This window comes from Poecile atricapillus, chromosome 1 (genome assembly GCF_030490865.1).
Source record: "Poecile atricapillus isolate bPoeAtr1 chromosome 1, bPoeAtr1.hap1, whole genome shotgun sequence".
Taxonomy (NCBI): domain Eukaryota; kingdom Metazoa; phylum Chordata; class Aves; order Passeriformes; family Paridae; genus Poecile; species Poecile atricapillus.
The window spans coordinates 39448874-39469022 of record NC_081249.1 but is presented as its reverse complement, the minus strand read 5'-3'; the positions used below and the strand labels follow the sequence as shown (position 1 = coordinate 39469022).

Here is a 20149-nt window from a genome sequence, read left to right as displayed (position 1 = left end):
TCTTGTCTTGTCCCAGATATGCTGCTTCCTACAAATCACCTCTAATTTAATTTTTTTATTCTCAGTACCAAACCATTTATCCTTATGTCAGACACTGGTGATCTATTTATTTCCATATCTCCATAAATATATATTTCTCAACAGGCTCATGAAATACTTCTGGTACCTTATAGAATGACTTCAAGTACATGGCCTACACAAGTGTGTGACACTTCAGATTAAAGCACAAACCTTCAGGGACTGCTGAAAGACTTAATTTATCAGTTGATTACAGCTGCCATCATGCACTATTTCTTCTTACACGAAACATCTGGAACTTGCTGTTGATGAGATGAGAGTAGTTAACTACTTGTAAATCAGATAAGCCAGAAGATTACAAATGAAGCCTGTCACATTTGGGTGATGGCACATTCTTGCCGCTTGCCAGGATTCCAGGACTTCAGTGAAAATGCAGGAAGTTCTCCCTTCCCTCCAAGGTATTTGAGCATTGCCTGCTGGCCACAGCACACAAACAAGTACAGGGTGCAGCAGCAGAGGCAAGGGGATGATAGGAAGGTTTGATCAAAGCATTCTACTGGAGGAATTTAGCATTAGATGTTTAAATATGCATGATCCTAAGTTTCTGGAAGTGCACAGCCAAAAATCTTGGCAAAGAACAATAATAGTAATTACACAAATAATTTATCGGTGAACGTGCTAACGTGTCTCCTGCATGTAGTATGGGCATGCTGCTAGCAAGGGCCCACTAGAGTTCACTGTATTTTATAAAGCCTTGCTTTATAAGGATTAATTGTCCTTACTCAGGAACTTGTTCTGATGATACCTTCAAACAGTTTTTCTAAGTACAAAAGGCTGCTTCAGATAGAGGCCCACAGGGTGTCCTGAGAGGCTGTCCAGACTGGGCAGAGTGAGATGGGCAGAATGCCACATTCCAGCTTCTTGAGTTCAATAGTGCCAACGCCTTGTTTTCAAACAATTCAGCACAACCAGTTTTGTTGATGCTGCTGCAAGACTCAAGACTTGGATGTGGCTTGTGTGGGTGGTTTGGTTGGGGTTTGGGTTTTCTTTTCGGGGGGGAGCAGGGTTGATTGGTGGGGTTTTGTTCAGGGTTTGTCAGGGTTTTGGGTTTTTTTTTCAGTAATTAAGTCAATTTTGTCTCTCTTTTGGGGAAATGGTTCAGGTAGAGAAGATGGTCTTCCTGATATTTTCCCAACTTCCCATGACAGTCTTTTGATTTGTTTATAATTACGCATTTGGTTGAGGTGTATGAAATCATTAAACTGACTTGGCTACATGATGTGAAGAAGGGAAGCGTGCAACTGAGAAGAAAAGTGACATCCCAGCAGGGCAGGCACATGCACAGTCCAGCCTCTGCTTGCCCTCTGTGTTGCAGAAGGTGAGCAAACTTCTCATTCTCTGGAGGTTGGTAAAGGCAGGTGGGCCATGCTCAGCTCTCACCTATTGCATGCACCAGTAATTTGTTGCTCTGGGATATTACTTGAGGAGGTTAGGGGGCTTCCAGGATGCCCTATCCTCTCCCTTTGTAGCTTAAGAAGCAGTAGGGTTGTGACATTTCTTCTCCAGCCTTTCTTAGGAGCTACAAAATGGAGCAGTCAGAAAATCAGATATTTCCTACATTTTTCTGCAAGTTCTCACAAGGAGCCCTTTCTACTTTCCTGCTGGAAATTGCTCTTCTCTGCCCACTGGAGGAAGGCTAGCAAGACAGCTGAGAAGAAACTGATGTTCCATCACTCTGTCTCCTTCTGCAGGCTGTAGTGACAGCTAAATCATATGTGTTCTGCTGCTGCATGATGTCAGATCAGTGCAGCCCCAAGGCAGGTGGAGGGCAAGGCAAAGGGGAAGCAGCAGGTGGTCTTAAATTTGCTGTTTATCCCAGAAAGCTGGGTGACCATAGTAACACTGGATAAAAATTAGATAGAGGCTTCCTTCCCTTCAAGAAGGACAATATCTACCTAGGGGGCAGAGTCCAAAGAAAGAATTGACTAATGTACCAGGAAAATGATGGTTTATTAAACTCAAGTCTTTTCTGTCAGTCTGTTACCTGTTTCAAGTGCGGGTTTTTGCTGGAAGAGACGTCTTAAATCCCATACTGAATTTCTGAATAGACCAAGACTGACAGACAATGTAGGCGGATTAAGAATGTGACTAAATTCCCAGAGATTTTCTTGACCAGTGGATTATTTTAAAATTACTGTGTCTGTCTTTCTGTCTTTTCAAACAGCTTTACCAATAGGTTTGTGAAGGCCCCTTGGTGCACAGAATGGGCCAGAACTTGCAATCTCAGTTTGGTTGCATGGGACACTGTCTCCTGTCCCACTCATCCCTGACACTTCAGAGAATTGCTGGTAAAATAACCTGAGCAAGCCATCTACCATATACTTTGAGGCACAAGTACTCTTCTCATTGCTCCAAGTGCACAATGTCCATATAAATACCTAACAGAAATCCCTAGAATTGGATGTAACCCCCCAAAAAAATTAAATAAATAAAAAAAAGATAAGTAGGAAACAGAAATTTCATGAAAAATGTAAGGTTCTTAGGCTGCAAATAGATGACAGCAAGGACAAATACTCCCTCTTGCAATTTTACTCAACTTTGAATCTCACAGCCTGAGCAAATACAGATAAAGCTGCAGCACTGCTAGTTCATGTACGGTATATAGCAGAAATCCATTTAAGTCAGGGCTTGTCCCACCAAAAGAAGTTCATGGAAGAATAAATAAATATGCTCTTAAAAGGTTTATAGGAATCAATAATAAGAGCTGTATTTACCACAGTTAAGCTTCAAAAGAAAATCTGGGCAGTCTGGAATGAAGTGGGAAAGGAGAGGACAGGCTTCCCCAGATACAGCACAAGCCAGAGGGTCGAGTTTGGTATGGACATGTTCCAGCCCTTCACATGTATTTGTGTGGGTGCAAACATTTCTTTCACTTTTTAGCACAACTTCAATAGAGTAGTGAAGTCATAGGAAGAAGTCATCCACAGCTGAAGTAAAAGAGATTGGATAGGGCTAACAAATTAGAGAACAGTAATTTTTCCCCACTGTTTTCATTATAACTTTGGACCATTTATTTCATCATTTCACTGCCTGGCCTGGCAGCTCAACAAATTGGTCAGGTGTTTGTTGGGCTTTTTTCCTCCTCTCTGTTAGCTGTTGTTCATTGTCACAGGAACTCCTGTCAAAATTTCAGTTAGAACCTGCAGGCCTGTCTTAGCAATTAGCACCTAGTGGACTTTGGGAAGCAGCGTGGAAAGCTGTGGTAGAGGATCAGAGATTGATATCAGCAAATTGGTAACGTTACAATTTAAATATCTAAAATTTGGCATTTCTGAGGGGCCAGGTTTATTCTTGTCAATAAACACTGACAAGATTTTTATACATGGCAAAGACTGAATTCATACTATGGTCACCAAGTGTAGCAGTCTCATTTTCAACTATTCTGTTAAAGACTGAACAACTGAAGGCTACTTCTGAATATCCCAATGCCACAATGGTTAATGAGGCCAGCCATCGTTATCTGGGAGATACACAGGCGGCTGTCATAGTAGCTGTCACTCACAGCAGCATTAAGTATAAACCATGGCATTAAAATAACAAACAGGAGAGGAAAGCTGGGCTGCAGAAGGATTATCCCGGGTCCTGTCCATGCTGAAAACACCACATGACCTTCTTCCCCAAATGGAAGGCAATCAATCACTTGGTTGCATGGCCGTGAGTGATCCCCTGGTGAAACTCTGAAAGGCAACCTCTTCTCAAAATTACTCCTGCTAGAGATTCTTCTTGTCTGCTTAGAACATGGATTTCTCTTAGAAGTTTATTTCACTATTTCTGAAGATGATCTTTTTTTGAAGACTCTGTGCTTCCACCATGCATGACAATGACTTTCTGTTTGGTGTGTGGTCTACATCTGGCCAAAATTATTTGTCATTTTTACTTTCAGTTTAACTTGGGTTTAATTGTCTTGATTTAAGCCTCTTGCACTAACACTAAGCTGCTTTTGTTTTTACTTTGGATCCAATAATTTTAATGTTTCCTCCATATGGCAGTGAGTTTTTGAAGGAAAAAACAAGGTCTGAGATGAAGTTATATGAATGGATTGAAATTTGGAAAGTGAAACTAAAAATATAGGTAGGAAATACCAAGCTAATGTGACATAAATGTAGGGAATTCCTGTGTAATATAGAGATATTTAAAAAATAGTAAAAATTTTTCACTTCTTTTGTATCTATAGTGGATGCCTTATGCCTTCAGCAGCTGGATAAGCAGCACAGCTACTCCTTTGGGATGAATGCCAGAGAATAACAGTTATAAAATACATTCCAGTGATTCTAAACAATGAATTACACCTCCTTGTCAAAAGTATTTTTGTCAAGCATAGCTGGCCAGTGGGCTTATTCTGTGAGTGTGGTATGTTTTGTTAGCCAAGTTCCTTTATAGTCACTTGGATCGTTATCACAGCAAGGAATACGGGTGTGTCGACCCAGTTTTTTAGTCCAATAGGTATATTGGTAAATATCTCCCCTTTGAGAATATTTAACCATTTGTTAAATTGGTAAAACCAATATTGTTTCACCAGAATCTGAAATTGGGTCCTCGTCTAGTTGTGGCTGTGTCCTGTGAGGCCAGGCTGGGGGCTTTGCTCCCAAACACGGTATGTCAGAGACTACATTCCAGTTAGATCTGCAGGCTGAAACATTTATGTGAGCACCCTGAGATGGTCACATAATGTGATCACTCATTTAATTTCAAACACACTTGGTTAGCCAAGATCTCCTATTTAAACCAGCTAATTTCAACTAAGCACCTTGGGGAGCAATCATATGATCCCTTCTCTCAAGCCACCCACCAGGCAGCTCAGGAGGTCCTGCAGGTCACAGTAGGCCATTTATGACCACAACTGGTGCAGATCTACCAGTCTCTATATCACTTTGCTAAAAGCAAAACTCTCTTTTTCCCTGTAAAAAATATATGAGATACAGGAAGTGGCACATTTCTGCATCTGCTTGCACTCCTTTACTTGCATTTAAGTCTCAGGTTTCTCTCTAAGTTTTTAGGTTTGGTGTCTAAGGTGGGAATATTTTCAGTCCTTGACTGATCTAAAGGTAGCCCAAGTTGTTAGAGGACATGTGTCCTGCCATGTGATAGCCATATGGCAATATCTGTAATGATGAATGATTCTGCTCAACTTGATGGCAGAAAATATTTATGTGTCATCAAAAGCATTGTAACAACAATTACTTTTCACACCATGTGAGTCACAAAACTGGAATCAATCTAAATAGAGATTAAATGGAAAGTGATTCCTGTAATGTCAGTCACTGTGAGGCTACTGAGATGCAGGGGCTCTGTGTTCCTGATGAGCATGATAAACATGGATGAGAAAGTCAGCAGATACTTCGTTTCAGGATCTGGGACCAGGACTAAATTTACATCTGCCTTGTCCATGTGGCAGATGAGAGCTCCCAGTTTGATTCTGCTGTGGAATGTGCCATGGAGCACTGGCATGAGTCAGTGACTGAGCTACCTGGCAACTTTACCCAATGAAATGAACACAAAACCCTTCAATTTGAACCCATGCAAAGGGGAAAGGCACATTTAGTTGTTAAACTTCTAGCTGAGACAAAATATGGGAGGCAAGGCACTTAGGTAAATTTGCAAGGGGTTCCAGGTTTTCTCAGTGGCCTCCTGAGCACCTGTAAGGATCCTGAAGGGGTTCTGCTGCCAGCATTAATGGTCTCTGCTTAAGAATAGGTTATGACAAATTGTCCTACTATTCATCTGATGCTCTGGTACCTGGCTTATTTGAGGGAAACAAAATAATTTCACTTGATGCTTCACACATTGAAAACATTCACAAAATCTAACAATACTTGCCAAATCCTTTTTTTTTCCTTTATAAAAATGAGAATATTACCTTATTGAAGTAGTGTGAGACACCAGCCTTTGGATGTTTAATGATCTTTGGAAAACTATTTTACTTTGAGATCCACTGCTTTTTGACATGATAGGAAGAAAGCAGCAGCATTGAAATGCTCTGCTTTTTTTCACTCTATAAACAGAATAATATTTTCCAAATATGCACAGTATTCAGAACATGTATTCTTACCTTCTTGATTTCAGCAAATTTACTGTTTGAGAAAACCTTACTGGAAATCAGTGAAAGCTCTATTTCCTGGGGGGGGTGGGGGTTCTGCTTTTTTTGACCTTTTGTCATTAAAGGATAATGTACTATGTATAATCTTTTATGTAGGAACTTCAGAAATGTTTAAAAGTTGTGTAAAGTCAATCCAAGTGGTAGGTAGACAGACTAGTTTCAAGTTCTCTATGATTTCTTTAAATGTTTCTTTCATCTTTCTGTCTTTTCTTATAGCAGAGCATAACCTCTGAAGCCAGCAACAACCAAATCTAAATTGCTAGTACCACAGGTCTAAGTTATAAAAGACTTTTAACTAAGAAGTAAAGGCTAAGTTGTACAAAGCTTTAGTTTAGAATTAGAAACTGGACATTCCTTATATGTTGCCTCATGGAGAGCTGTGCAGGTGAATCAAGCTCACCAGCTTTTTCTCCTTCAGTTTCCCAGAGCTGATTCCCCGGTTCTTTGGCCACAAGTACTGTTTTGGAGATGCCCTGAAAGGCTGCCATAGGTACTTCTTTCATTTTGATTCACATGATGCTTTTTAGGATATGCAGGCTCCCAGTCCCTGCTGCATGACCCTGGGCACGAGCATTCGTGGCCTGCAAGTGCTGCAGTCAACCCTGCTTCCGAACCACGCTTGATGCCTTGCGTTGGCTCCATTTGCTGTGCCCTTTTGCTTGGGGTTTCATAACCTTCTTACAAACCACAGCATCATATGCCCAGAGGCTGTGCAGATGTAGGAAGTGGACCTGAAAACTAACAAGACGATCAGCTGGCGGATAGTCCGTGGAAGAGAAGTCTTCAGCACAGGCACGCTCACAGAAGCTTAATCTGCTTGATCTGAAAGTGTCTGAACCTCCATTCAGAAATATCAAGACTCTTCTGTAAATTTTAAAATTTTTTGTAAATTTTTTAAAAATGACTTGCAGTGTAACTGAAATTTAGATATTCCACCTTGGGCCAAAAAAAAGTGGTTCTGTTCCACTTACCTTGTAAATATCATGATTTCTACACACAAATCTTTCCTTTACATGTTGGCACCTCACAACTGAAATTTTATTTTGCCTCCTAGTTTGCTTGAAAATGAATGTCAGGGAGAGTTCAGCTTTCACAGAGCTCTTTACACAGAGTGAGTTTTAGAGACAGCACTCCAGGTACACACACAAACAAACAAACAAACCCGAGGGTCTCTGCCTTTTAGACACACCCATTTCCCTCCCCCTTCAGCCAGTAAACAGCTTCTGGCTGCAGATTTGATCCTTTATGGAAGAGATTTTTAAGATGCTGGCTGACCTGTCCAGCACCCTGGTAATCCTCAAATCATCTGCTCGCCGTGCTCACGTAGAGATGTTGCCAAAAAGGCTTGTTGACAACCTTCTGCTGCATTAAAGAGAAGTCTGTAAAACTGCCACTATCTTACTCAGTTCAACTTCACCACATGGTAGAATAAAACTCCTTCTGACAATTCCACCAAAGCTGTTGACAGAAGAAGATTGTATGGAAAAATACTTCTGTTTTCCAGTCCACTTTGTCTTAGATTAGATTGGCACTGATCTGTATAACAGTTTGTGAACTCATTTTAAATAATTTAAACATTTATAAATTAAAAAATTTATTTTTCTGGAACTCTGAATGTCCTTTCCATGCACGTTTTCATATAAAGCATTTTAAATATCCGAACAGCATATTTTATATGAAGCAAAAATATTTTAATTACATTTATGTAAGTTATTCAGTTTTTATTGTTTTCATATACAGTGATTAATTGTCAGGTCTTAACAAGAGTTTTTATGGCAAAAAGTCAATAATTTAGTGATAAAATAAAAACTGATATTATAAACACCTATGAATCTTTCAATCAAATTTTGCATTGAGTAATAAATACTAATCTCAGCTAAACTGTTTTGTTACACATACAGCATGCTCTGATCCCAAACAACTCCTTAATCCACTATTTTAATAATAGTCTATGGATTAAGGGATCTATACTGTATGCTGACACAACGTATTGAGTTCAGGTTCTATAGATGAACATTTCCATGATCTGTTTTAATGGCACACAGGCCATCATAGCATTATGGTGTCAACAAGCCTGCAGATTATCTCCTGGCTTTCAAAGCATCCTTCAGGAAAGCGAGTTTAATGAATCTCCAGAAAGGTGAAAACATCAAATCTATAGGGAGACAGGACTTTAAAATAAAAGTGATTATATAATTGCCAACAAGCATTTATATATAATCAACTATAAGATATACAGAATGTTTTGAGTTTTGAAATCTGTCAAAATAACGATGTTAAGAAGCACAGTCTGCTCCCTTGGCCCACTCCTTCTGTACATGTGCATCATAATTTTCTCCTAGCATCCTCATTTCCTCTCACAATTTGCCAGTATTTCATTTAGGAAACCCATCATGATGCACTTTACTCTTTCTTTAATTAACTTGCTCCAAATAGCCCTGTAGGCTGTTATATTCCTGCTTCTGAACTACAGAGTCGCTGCCTCGCTTTAAGTCAAACCACTGTGCCTGCAGCAGAGGTTCTCCAGCACTCTGCAAAGGAGAGGAGTGTCCCACCAGCCACTTCACCTGGCAATGTCACCATGGGCTTCAGGTTATTTTCTTCAAGCTCTGCCTGTTTCAGGGAAAGGACACACTCCTGCTGAAGTTGGAGTTGTTTCCAGCTCATAAGAAACCCAATGCAGAAACCACACCTCTTTCTGTAGTAGATCACCTGCTCCCACCTGGAGAACCAGCAAGCACATCTCTCCAAAATCTCTTACAAACTCTTGTTTTCCAGTTGTTTCCCCAGTTTCCCCACCTCCCTTTCCTTCTAATCTTTCCCAGCCTGTGTATAGAGCATACAGGAAGTGTTCTGCTTCCCAGCATGAAAATATTTGACTTTTCTGAGTTCCAGCAATTCCATGGAACCACTTTTTAATGGTCTCCTCCAAAAATTGCATAGTACATAGCAGCATCTCAATTGTATGGCAACGAATTCACTGTAATGTCCTCCTGATGTCTGGAAACAGGAATTCTTCATATCTCTTAGCAAGCATTTTCTTCAATTTATGGCTGCACCTGTTCTCATAGTTTGTACTTCCCGCAGCTTCACCTCAGTTACTGGTCCTTTGTTTTTTCCAGATGTTTCTGCCTTTTTTGACTTTCTTTTTCTATCTGTTGTTGATGCTTACCAGTATCCCCAGATTACTGGGGAAGGGAAGAATTTGATTTCAAAGGTGGAGAACCAGACTTAGACAAGCAATCTCTAGAGAACATCCCAGGTAAGCAGGGGTTTTTACCTTTCCTGAGATCTGGAGAGGATCCAAGAGCATAAAGCTGTGATTTCAGGGGCCCTGCCCTTCCCAAGTGGACGAAGCAGCTGCCTGAGTAGTGCTTTCGAGGTAGTTGAGGAAGGGGAGCTTTGGGCCCTTCAAGACCACAGAGAAAGCTTTTCTTGACAAGTTGATCCTGTCTCAATCTACCAGGGCTGTTCAATCAATTTTCACCAAAATCCACCTTCCATCATGCTAAATGCTCCAGATGATGTACTCTACATGGATTTATGGTGGATTAAAACACTATGCACTGCTGTGATACGACATGCACTGCAACACCATTGAACATAACAGTGCAGTGAATAGACACTGGACAATTAATTTTTCATCATGAAAATACTGGCTTATTACTAATTGTATAATAACACAGTTTTGGGGAATGTTCTCAAAATTTTTTGTTGCTGGGGAGCACATTCTTCCTTTGGCTCTCATCCTTCAGGAGGCGACATGTAACGTGAGGGAGTGCTATGAGCTGTCTGGTGGCACAGGAGGCACCGCAGGAGAAAGCTCCCTGGGTGATCAGTGGTCTCCAAGCCAGGAGGCAGCAAACACTTGGGCAGGTAGGAGTTCAGGCCCAAAGCAGCACGTTCACCACAGGAGCACTGTAACACTGCTGGCCAGCAAAAACGAGTGCCTGTCGGAAAGAGGCACAGGAGCCTCAGCGAGATTGGTGCCGACAGTTATTTGTTTCCCATTCTTGCACAATGAGCTGAGGAGGACATCCTTTTGTGTTCGCACAAACACAAAGAGGAAGGCACAACATGCCTTGGCTGTTATGATGCTCATTTCTCTCTTGAAAATCAAAGTAAATGAGTGTCAAGAGGACACTGACGTGAAGTAGCTTCAGGCAGCAGCACAGCTCTTTTTTTCTACTAAGATTCCAATAAAAAATTATTTATTTTTCTCAGCATGGCTTATTAATAGTTCTACAGTACTGCAGTAGTACACTGATTCTTTTTCCCTTTCTCATTCAAAAATACTTGTTTTAGTCACTATCATACCATTAAGAGATCATCATAGAATGAGAAAATGCTTATGGAACAAGGACCATATATCCTGCCAAAACACTTGGTTTGCTCTTTTGTAGCAATCTTATTCATTCAATATCTCAGAAGATACAAGACCCAGATTACAAAAAAGGTGTTTGAAATCCAGCAATTGAAAAAATACTGTATGTGAAATGTACACTGTGTTTGGTGTGATGCTTTATTGAAATAAGAGAAGAAAAACTGGTAGTTAGTTATCTTTTTTAAAGATTATTTTTCCTAATCCATTATAATTGCTAAATTTTCACCAACACGGTCCATGAGTCATTTGACCTTCATAATTTATTTTCTATCTGAGAAATTGCAAGATCCCTCTCTCTGATTAATTTGTGTGCTGTTATCTCACATTGAGCTGAAACATTTGTGTAGATGAACTTTTGCAAGGAGACACAAAGCCCAATAGTACCCACAGAAGTCTCATTATTCTCATGACCAGCCCCAGATGAGCTCAGCAACCCTTTTCTGTACGTATTCTTCATTCCTCACTACTCTGGGGGTCTTAGCCACAACTATACTGCTGCTATAGCACTCGTATCCTTAAAAGTACCTCGTGCCTAACTCTTGAGGATGCCAGTGAGAGTGAGGCTCATAAATACCTTCTGAGCATCCTGGAAAATGTTACATTGGCTTAATCCAACTAAGTGAAAACTTAGCATCTTTAAAAGGCTTCCCATTTTAAAAGGACAATACAGACGAACAGTATTTTTCCCAGAATACAGAAGGGAAAAGATGGTAATGAATTGTAATTAATGTCCCTATGTTCCCATAATCATTTACAAGTCAATGGGATGCAACAGGCCAGGATACTCCAGGTTTTCCAGCACTGGTTGATGCAAAACCTACACCCAGCTACTAATGTTGAAGAAAGGCTATTTGGACTTCTGACAAAACCTGAAACGTGTTTGTGTCAACACAGTGTCCTGCCTCGCCCTGATGCTGTCGCACTAAATGCTGTTGCTGAAAGGAAGATTCTTCTCTCGTATCTGGTGACCAGTGACAGGACCTGAGGGAAAGGCATGAAGTTGTGTCAGAGGGGGTTTAGGCTGGATATCAGGGAAAAGGTTTTTCACCCAGAGGGTGGTTGGTCACTGGAACAGGCTCCCCGGGGAAGTGCTCACGGCACTAGCCTGACAGTTTAAGAAGCACTTGAACAATATTTTCAGGCACGTGGTGTGACTCTTGAGGATGCCAAGAGTGCAGGGCCAGGAGTTGGACTTTGAATATCCTTGTGGGTCTCTTCCAGCTCAGCTCTATGGTTCTATGACATGCATTTCAGGGGTTCTGCCTGGTCTGGCTGTACTCCTGCTCTCCTCCCCTCCCCTGCTCTCCTCTCTCTGTGGGGAGCCAAAGACAAACAACAACCAGAAGGGTCTATCAGGTGCCACACATCTCTTTTTTCCCCCCGCCCCACTGCAGGCCATCCTCATCAGCAAAGTGGGGAAGGAGAGCATTTTGTACACCTGAGAGTCTTGGAGCTGGAAGGGGTAAAAGACAAGAGAGGTGCCAAGAAAGAAATCTGTCCCTACAGAAATAAGAGAGGGGCAGGAAACAAGTCCAAGGTTCTTCACCATCTTCTGCAATACCATCCTTCATGATGAAGTTCCCCAAGGAGGTAAGAGTGGTAGGAGGAGACAGCAAAGGGAAGGAGACATCAGTGACAGGAGTGAGAAGGAAGAGTCTCTGCCACACACAATTCAGTGGACCTGTGCTGAGAAGGGTTAACACTGTCATGCTGCTGCTGCTAACAAAATGTTTGTTATCGCAGTGTCTCAGATCCAAGTGGTATTACCCATGACTTGCACGCAAGATTACATAGGGGAAGGAAGCTGAGAGCAGGTCACGTTCACGGTTCAGCACAGCTCTACAAAACAGCGTATTTTATTTTTGCTAGGAGGTGAAACTCATGCTTTGCTGACACCACTTCCCCAGTAAAGTGATGCTAAGCCAGATTAGAAAATTTCCACACAGCTCTGACAAAGAAAAGCCAAATTTCAGGAAAAGAACAAAGTTATATGGTAAAACTCAATGACTCTAGGAAAGCAAAAAGCCCTTCCATGAAGACTTGCGATGAACCTATGTGGATGTGAACCTGTGTTTTTGAAGCAAGGGGGGCACTGTTTTGGGGTGTTTCATTATCTGTCTCCTGTTTTTATAAAAGCTGTTGCAATTGTCTTGGGGATCTCTCTCTCATGCCCAGGACAACATGTTCAGCAGTTGTGAGAAGGTAGGAATGAGAGGTGATGGGACTGAGAAGTGGCATGATCCAAGCTCATGTCCTTTGGAATAAACTGAAATATCTACAATATTGAGGAGCTTGCTGGGATTATGCTTTTTGGCTCTGTCTCATTCATGCATCATGGCAAAGAAAATTATATTATATGCTCAGTCTGAGTTTGGACTGATGGAAAATAGAATCAGAATCCCTATTTCTTTTTCCGGACCCTTTTCTTCTCAAATTCGTTTCTTTCCTAGCCCATCCACTGCTTCCTCCCATGTTATCTTTGGTCTTGTCTCTTTATCCTTTGCACGAACGAACTATTCCTACTCACGGTAGTCACTTGCCCTCTGAGAGGAGCGGAGCTGGAGCATCCCAGCCACAAGAGCCTGCGGAGGCTGCGGGCCCTGGAGCAGGGGCAGAGCGCTCCGGGAGCCCACCCCGCCGTGACGTCAGAGCCGAGCGCGCGGTGTGGGCGTGCGGCGGGCGCCCACCGGAACAGCCAATAGGAGTGCGGGGCGTGTCGCGGAGCGATCAATAGGAGCTCGGGGCGTGCCGCTCCGCGGCCAATGGGAGCGCGGGGCGTGTGGCGGCGGCGCGATGGCGGCGGGGCTGTGCTGGCGGGCCGGGCTGCGCGCGGGGAGGCGGAGACTGTGAGTGACGGGGCCGCGCGCGGGCGGGGCGGGGCGCGGGACCCCCGGCACCGCCTCCCCCTCCCCCGCCGGAGCCGCGCCCGGGGTCTCCCCCGATCCCCCCTCAGTGCGGGGGCGCGGCCGGGCCCGGGGCGGCGGGGCTGGCTCTCGGGCACCGGCAGCGTTGGAGTGGAAGCCGACTTCCTGCTCTAGTGGACGGTGTCCTTGCCCACGGCAGGGGAGTTGGAATGCGACGGTCGTTTACGTCCCTTCCGACTCAGAACTGTTCCGTGATTCCTCCAGTTCGCAGAGCATTGCCCTTGCCCGGTTGTCCGCTATGGTGCAGCTCCTACCTGGAGAGTGACCTTGGGTCTTTCCCATTCGTGCACCCAGTCTCGGGCCGAGCGGGCTCCTCAGGGCCACCGTGCCCCATTTCCCACAGGGGGAGCCGGGGCAAGGCAGGCTGGATCCACACCGCTGGCTTTCCCCTTGTTTTAAGAACGTCCTGTGTCGCTTGCTCCATCGGTGGCCCAGCATAAGTGGTGATGTGGGCAGAAGCGGGGCTCAGCAGGGACACTGTCAGACGCCCCCTCAGCATCCCTAATCCTGGGCCTTGCGAGCCCCCTGTGAGTCCGGGCGTGCAGAGTCCCCGTGCTGCTGTGGTGGCAGTGCCTGCATGAGGGAAGGTTGTGTAGGAAACCTGTGTCCACTTGTCAAGAGCCCGAAATCACCAAGTGCTTTCCCACAAGTGGGTGAATAGCTGTCAGAAATATCATGGATTTCGGGTGGGATGCTAGGAAAAGCTCTACTTTAAATAGAGGATGGCCGTACAGGTAAGTGTGCAGGATCAGGCTCCGAGTGACAAGTGCCACGGAAGACAAAAGCTCTGTTGCATCTCCCTCCTGGAGATGCGTGTAGGTTTGATGTCCAGCTTTCTGCCTGCAGGTAATGTGCCTGCGTGTTCCCGGGGGGCAGAGCGACTTCTGCCGAAGGGAGTGATTGATGGGTCTGTGCTCATTTAAGGCACGTTTTCAACAGCACTGCTAGAAGGAGAACACACTTTTTTTTACTATTGATATTAGGAAGGCAATCAAGTGTTAATACATTTTAATATCAATATTTAAAGCTTTAAATTCTCACGTTCTCTGCTGAGACCGCGGTTCTGTAAATATTTTATATCTGAGTGACAAAAGCCTATGCAGTCTGTAAAACTGTAGCGTAGATGTTACTGTGAACATGCAATATTGATGCTGGTGTTCTTGGGGAACCTCAGGGACAGCTGGAGTGCTTTGTGCTGTGCTAGAGGCACAGTGAAGAGCCCAGTAAGTCCATGTCAGTCATTCCTGCCTGGAGTAACTGTCTAGCATAGCCCTCAGGGTCATTTTTCCAGCCTAGCTCCTTCACCATACTTTTACAGCCAGTTTCTGGAGAAGATGCATGCATGTACATGTCTTTTTTCCCCCCTTGTTTTCGCCCCCTTTTCCCCACATTTGTGCAAAAGCATAAATTCTATGCCATGCTATTTCTGGTCATGAGGAATTTTGAATATTCGTACTGTGGGGGGAAGAGGAGCCTACACCTCTGTATAAGTGTGAGGGCAGCTGGGTGATGACATTTATGTGTGCACAGCACCTGTTCAGAGCTGGGAGAGGCTGCCTGCATGCCTGCGGTGAGGTGGCTCTCTTTCAGCTGTGGCTCAGAAAGGGCTTCCTTGGCTGGGACATGGCTGCCAGGTGTCATAACACCCTTGCATGACTCCCTCCCTGTGGTGGGATTTGCCTACTCCTTGTCATCAGTGCTGCTGTGGAGCCCAAGAGGCCACTGGGCAGGTAGAGACCACAGAATTTTGGGCAATGCACCAAGCAGTCAGAGACCAGAGCAGGATGAGGCATGAGGAATCCTTGCTCACCTTCGAGCTAGGCTGTGTGCACTTGGGAGATAGAATACAGGGATGACTGCAAATGTCAGCAATCAATGAACATGTTGATTGGATACAATTAGCAGCTTCCTGGTCTTTTGCAAGAATTGGCAGGTGCCATTGGCTCTGGACTGTGGTTCTTGTGTCCCACAGAGCAATCTGCCATGCTGTTGGGTTGGGACCCTAATTACAGTGGGTACCTCCAATGTGGTGTGGCTGTGTTTCCAGCTGCTGCCATCCTCTCTTCATGTGCATGCTGCTGCCCCTGTGAAGCTGGGGGGAAGCAGTGCTGCCCAGAAAAGTATTTATGTCACTGTCAGGCAGGTGCCCAGAGCTGGGTTTTCTTATTTGCCGTGTTCCAGAGCCTACTGGGCTCTCCCTGCCTGGGAAAGATTTTTGTATTGGAGAAAGTTAAAAAAACCCTTCATCATCCAGCTGTTTTTTAGTAACAAATACAGCTGTTTTTTTTGGTTGTTCTCTCTTTGCTTGGTGATTATGCTGTAAGAGAAGCACTGCACATGTAAGCACGGTCACCTGTTTGCCCTCAGTGAGCCAAGCGCACGTCTGCGTCACCCATGTATGACAAGAGGGTTTTATTACATGTATTAATTTACATGGCATATTCCAGGCAGATCCATACCCACATGCCTGTACTAAATCAGTCAAAGGCAGTATCCATATCTCAGTGGAACACTGCAGAGTATGGAATATACAGTGCGGGCACGTAGAGCCTGTCATGCCAAAGGTGCAGGCACCAGCATGCCTGCTAGGAACAAAGGAACCTGATGAGTACTAACCCCGTGTCAGGTCTTCTTCAGAGACTGTGCCTATATCATTTAGAATTTCTAGCCTTAGGAGCTTCTTCTCTCATCACCAATTGCCATTGTCCCTCCCAGGAATCCACCACTCCTGTGTCTTGTGTTTCAGGCTCCAAATCTGTGTCTGCTTAGTAAATTAGTGATGTTGTTTTTCATGTGTTGGACACTGGAGGGTGCTAATGCAATGGGAGCTGAAATTGTTCTAGTAAATTAAAGGGTTCCCCTTTGTTAGTTGTGAAATAGTTTTATTCTTTGTTGCAGGGTTTAAATGGAAAGACATGAATTGTGGTCCGTACCAGTAGCTGATCCTGTTCAGTGTGTGCAGAGCTGTGACCAAGAATATCAATAGTGTTATGTCTGTGAGGGAGTTCTTTCCTTAACCTCTATAAAAAAAAAAATCACTCATTTTATGTTCTACACATTTTTAAGTGTGTCTTTCGAGATTATGGCTTCGGGGTGAAAATTATTTGAAAGTGTGACTTTCTAGTGATAAAAACACTTTATCTGGCAGAATTGTTGAGCCTAATGTGCAGAGTCTGCTTTTCTACAAGGTCACTTTGGTTCACCTAAACTAATATTGTTGTGTTGCTGGTGAGGTGAGAACCTGATAGTAGCTCACACTGGGGAGGGAGGGAACAGTCTGAGCACCACTAATCGAGTCGCTGGCACTGCAGTCCTGTCTTTGGGGAAGGACCTGATGGAGCCTAAGTCTTCTGTGCAATCAGCATCACTGGGCTGTGTGTGAGGGCATCTGTAGGATGCAATATCAGCGATATCAGCCATCGCTGCTAGGCCAGGTGAAGCATGTTATAAAACTGAGCCTTAGCTCTGGTGTTTCAAATTCACTCAAACATTTTTGTCAGGTTAATGTTACACTGAGATGTCTTACAATGAAGGAGATATTACCTGTCCACTCTGCTTCAGCTTTCTGCTCAACCAGGTCTCTGGTCTCCTTTACCCTTGACAGAAAGACATGGGGCCAATATACGGTCCCCGTTGTGCACTCTGGTAACTCACAGTTGGAATTAAGGACTGTGAAACTACTGCCCGAGCCAGTTTTCATCCTGGCAGCAGCAGAGGTATGATGGTGAATAACTAATGCTAATGAGAAGCAGGGTGCAAAGCTGAGTGTGTCCAGCTAATCACCACTGGCACCTCAACTAGTCGGCTTGTGCTGTTCTGGACAGTCCTGTGTGGTCCTGTACCTGCCTTTGCAAACTCGTTACCCAGGTGAAAACCAGAATTCGTAAAATGTGTGAGCAAACAGAACTGAGTACAAATACATCTTCCTTAGAAGCCTTTCTTGTTTGATATGCACAGCAAATTAGTTACTTCTCCATCTCATTCCTTTTGCAAATGACTCGGGCTGGAAAATGTTATCTTGCTGTGTTGTATCAGCCAGGTTTTATTCTCTCACAGGTGTTGAGGTTTGCTTACAAATGGCTGGTTCAATTATTATTTATTTTAAAAATACAGCTTTTTTCTGAATTCCTCTTCGAACTGAAGATGTGTATGAGCACTGGAGAAAGACCCTGTGGATGAGGAAACCAGAATCTCCTGTTCTGATACCAGTGGGAGCCTGCTGTTCATCTTGCAAGCAGAAGCATGGACGATTTCACAGCAGAGTTGCTTGGGTGTTTTTCAGAAGCAGCAGAAACGTATCCAGTTAAAAGTTTACACTTCTTTTGCCAGGAGTTTTAGTAGCTTACCAGAATAGACTTCTAAGGGGATGTGAACAGAAAGTGAGAATTTAAAATCATTGTAATAAGTAGTGGTACTGAAGGCACTCTGCTTAAGAGTAGTCTAAGCACACAAATGCAGTCTAAGCAGACAAAAACAGATCTGGTTGACAGTATTGGACTGGTTTACCAGCTTTTAAGAGAAGACTGCTTCTCATGCTTACGAGCAGAGAGCCCGGGTACACATCCTGGCATCGTTTCCAGAACCAATGTGCTAGCTGTGGGGCCAAAACGATTTGAATTTGTGCATTTTATGTAAATGGTGCCCTAACTCAGAGTGGGAGGCCTTTCTCCTGGAGATAAGGTTAATGGACCTTCCATGGAACCTGTGTGTGTGATTGCATTGTTTAAACACTGCTAACTGTGGGATGGCATCTTGAGGTCCAGTGCCACCCCTGCTTGGTGGCCCTGCATGGGAAAGGAGGGTGTGTGTTCCCTTGGTGGGTGTTCAGTGCCTTCCATTGTTGAGCTTTCACACACTTGTGCAGTATTTCTTGGCTACTCATGAAGGCTGGGTGGGAGTTTTCATACCTGTTGGGGAGCTTGGGCTGCTGTACTTGACATCTCTGAAGAGCCATTCTGGCAGGTAAAAGCCCCTTGATGCTAAGAGCTTTGTAGAATTTCTGCTGATGAGCCTCCATGTATCTCGTCCTGTCCTCTGTATATCATGTGAGCTTCTGGCAGTGGTTTCTCCTGGAACCCCTTTCTCACACATCCCTGAGTTCTGAACCTCCTTGTTTGGAAAGGGGAAATACTCAATTTGCTCTTATTTTGTCAGCCGGGCTGTGCGTGGAGGTGTTTCTCCAGCCACTGCCCTTTTATGCACTTCCTTCTTCTGCCCCACAAGGCTGAGGAGCACAGCAGGTCTGCAGAACTTCGACTGCAAGTGGGTCTGGAGGTCAGATTGTGGTTACTTAGCCCCAGGATGTTGAACAAGTCTCCTTCATATATTTTCCCTTATTTTCTGGTGGGACCTATATTTACTTCTCAGGTCTCCCTGCGCTCTAAATCTCCTGGCATCACTGGTGTAAATAGGATTTGCCTGTCCCTGTGAAATGGGCATCTTTGTGGCTTCTTGCTCTGCCTTCTCTAGCTCTTTGTGGGACATGACTGTCCAGCTGTCATTGGCTACGTGGCCAAACCCGCCTTCTTCTCTGTCTTTTTAGTTAAAAATGGTTGGCATCAGGGGCTCTGCAGCAATGAAAGGGGAACGATGAAACTTTGAAGAATCTGGGGCATAAAGTTGATCTCTAAATTTTAATGTACTCATTGCACTTAAACAGTTGATACATTTTATTACTGAGCATTCAGGTGACCTAATTTCCCTTAGTACTGTACATTTAGCTTTATACATCTGCACCTAATTTGTAAAAAAGGACTTAATGAGAAACTTCAAACAGTTTAAATGTCAATTACAAAGAAAGCGAGGTTTTAAAGTTCTAGTAATCTGTCCATATTGGTCATCGAAACATGATCCCAGGTGGACGTTAATTCAAGACAGATGGCATTCCAAAGGCACAATTACAAAGAGCTTATATATTTTCAACACTAACAAGCTGTCACGCTATGCTGTAGCTACACTTCCAGTACTGTATAAGCACAATTGCTGCTTTATCTGCTGTGGACTTGGTAATAAAGGGGCTTGATTCCTCACTCTTGATATTGTCAGTGTGATTTTTGTGGGGGTGAACGGGAGAGTGGGGTGAGTTAGTGTGAATATCCTTCATCCGCTCAGCCTATCAGGTCGGGGGGTTGTGTTTGTTTCTATGGTTTTTGTTAAGTTGGTGAAATGCTCTTCAAGGAAAGGAGGGGAAATATTGAATATGGGCATAACAAGACTAGCTCATCACAGCTGTATTTCTATTTCCTGGCAATATTAATTAACTTCAGCCTTATCAGCTGCTGGGCAATAGCTATGATGATTTGTTAAAAACCCCAATATCCTGGATGTTTTCAGTTAAAAAGTCATCTGAAAGCCTTTGGAGTAACACACATGTTACTTGGAAGACTGAAGTCCAAGGGATTAATAGTAGCTTGACTTGCAGTGGTGTAAATGGGCAGCAGCTTGGCTGCAGCCAGGTAGGAGTGCTACACCCTGGGAAGAAGGCAGTTGGAATTATTTTCAGATTTGTGAAAATATTCCTAGGCCCAAAGGCAGAGGTGGAGGAGCAAGGTCAAGGACATAGCAAGGTCAAAGTAGGGTTTCCATTAGACTGAAGCATCAACATATGGAGTAGTTGATCTAGTGTAGATGCCCCTGGCCATGGCAGGGGGTTGGACTAGCTGACTT

General features: G+C 43.8%; 1 protein-coding gene across 5 annotated transcripts in view; it reads left to right on the top strand.

Annotated features, from left to right (window-relative positions):
• Positions 1–13304: 13304 nt before the first annotated feature.
• Positions 13305–20149, top strand: part of CLYBL (citramalyl-CoA lyase) — a 165469-nt gene continuing 158624 nt past the window's right edge. For 4 of the 5 annotated variants that reach the window (XR_009279607.1, XM_058857461.1, XM_058857469.1 and 1 more), the window contains exon 1: positions 13351–13405. Coding sequence is in view for 1 of the 5 variants with exons in the window: in XM_058857478.1 (XP_058713461.1) it covers positions 13353–13405 (53 nt within the window). In the remaining 4 variants the exon portion in view is untranslated. Of the gene's footprint in view, positions 13406–20149 lie in introns of all 5 variants that reach the window. The other variant, XM_058857478.1, reaches the window with a different exon arrangement.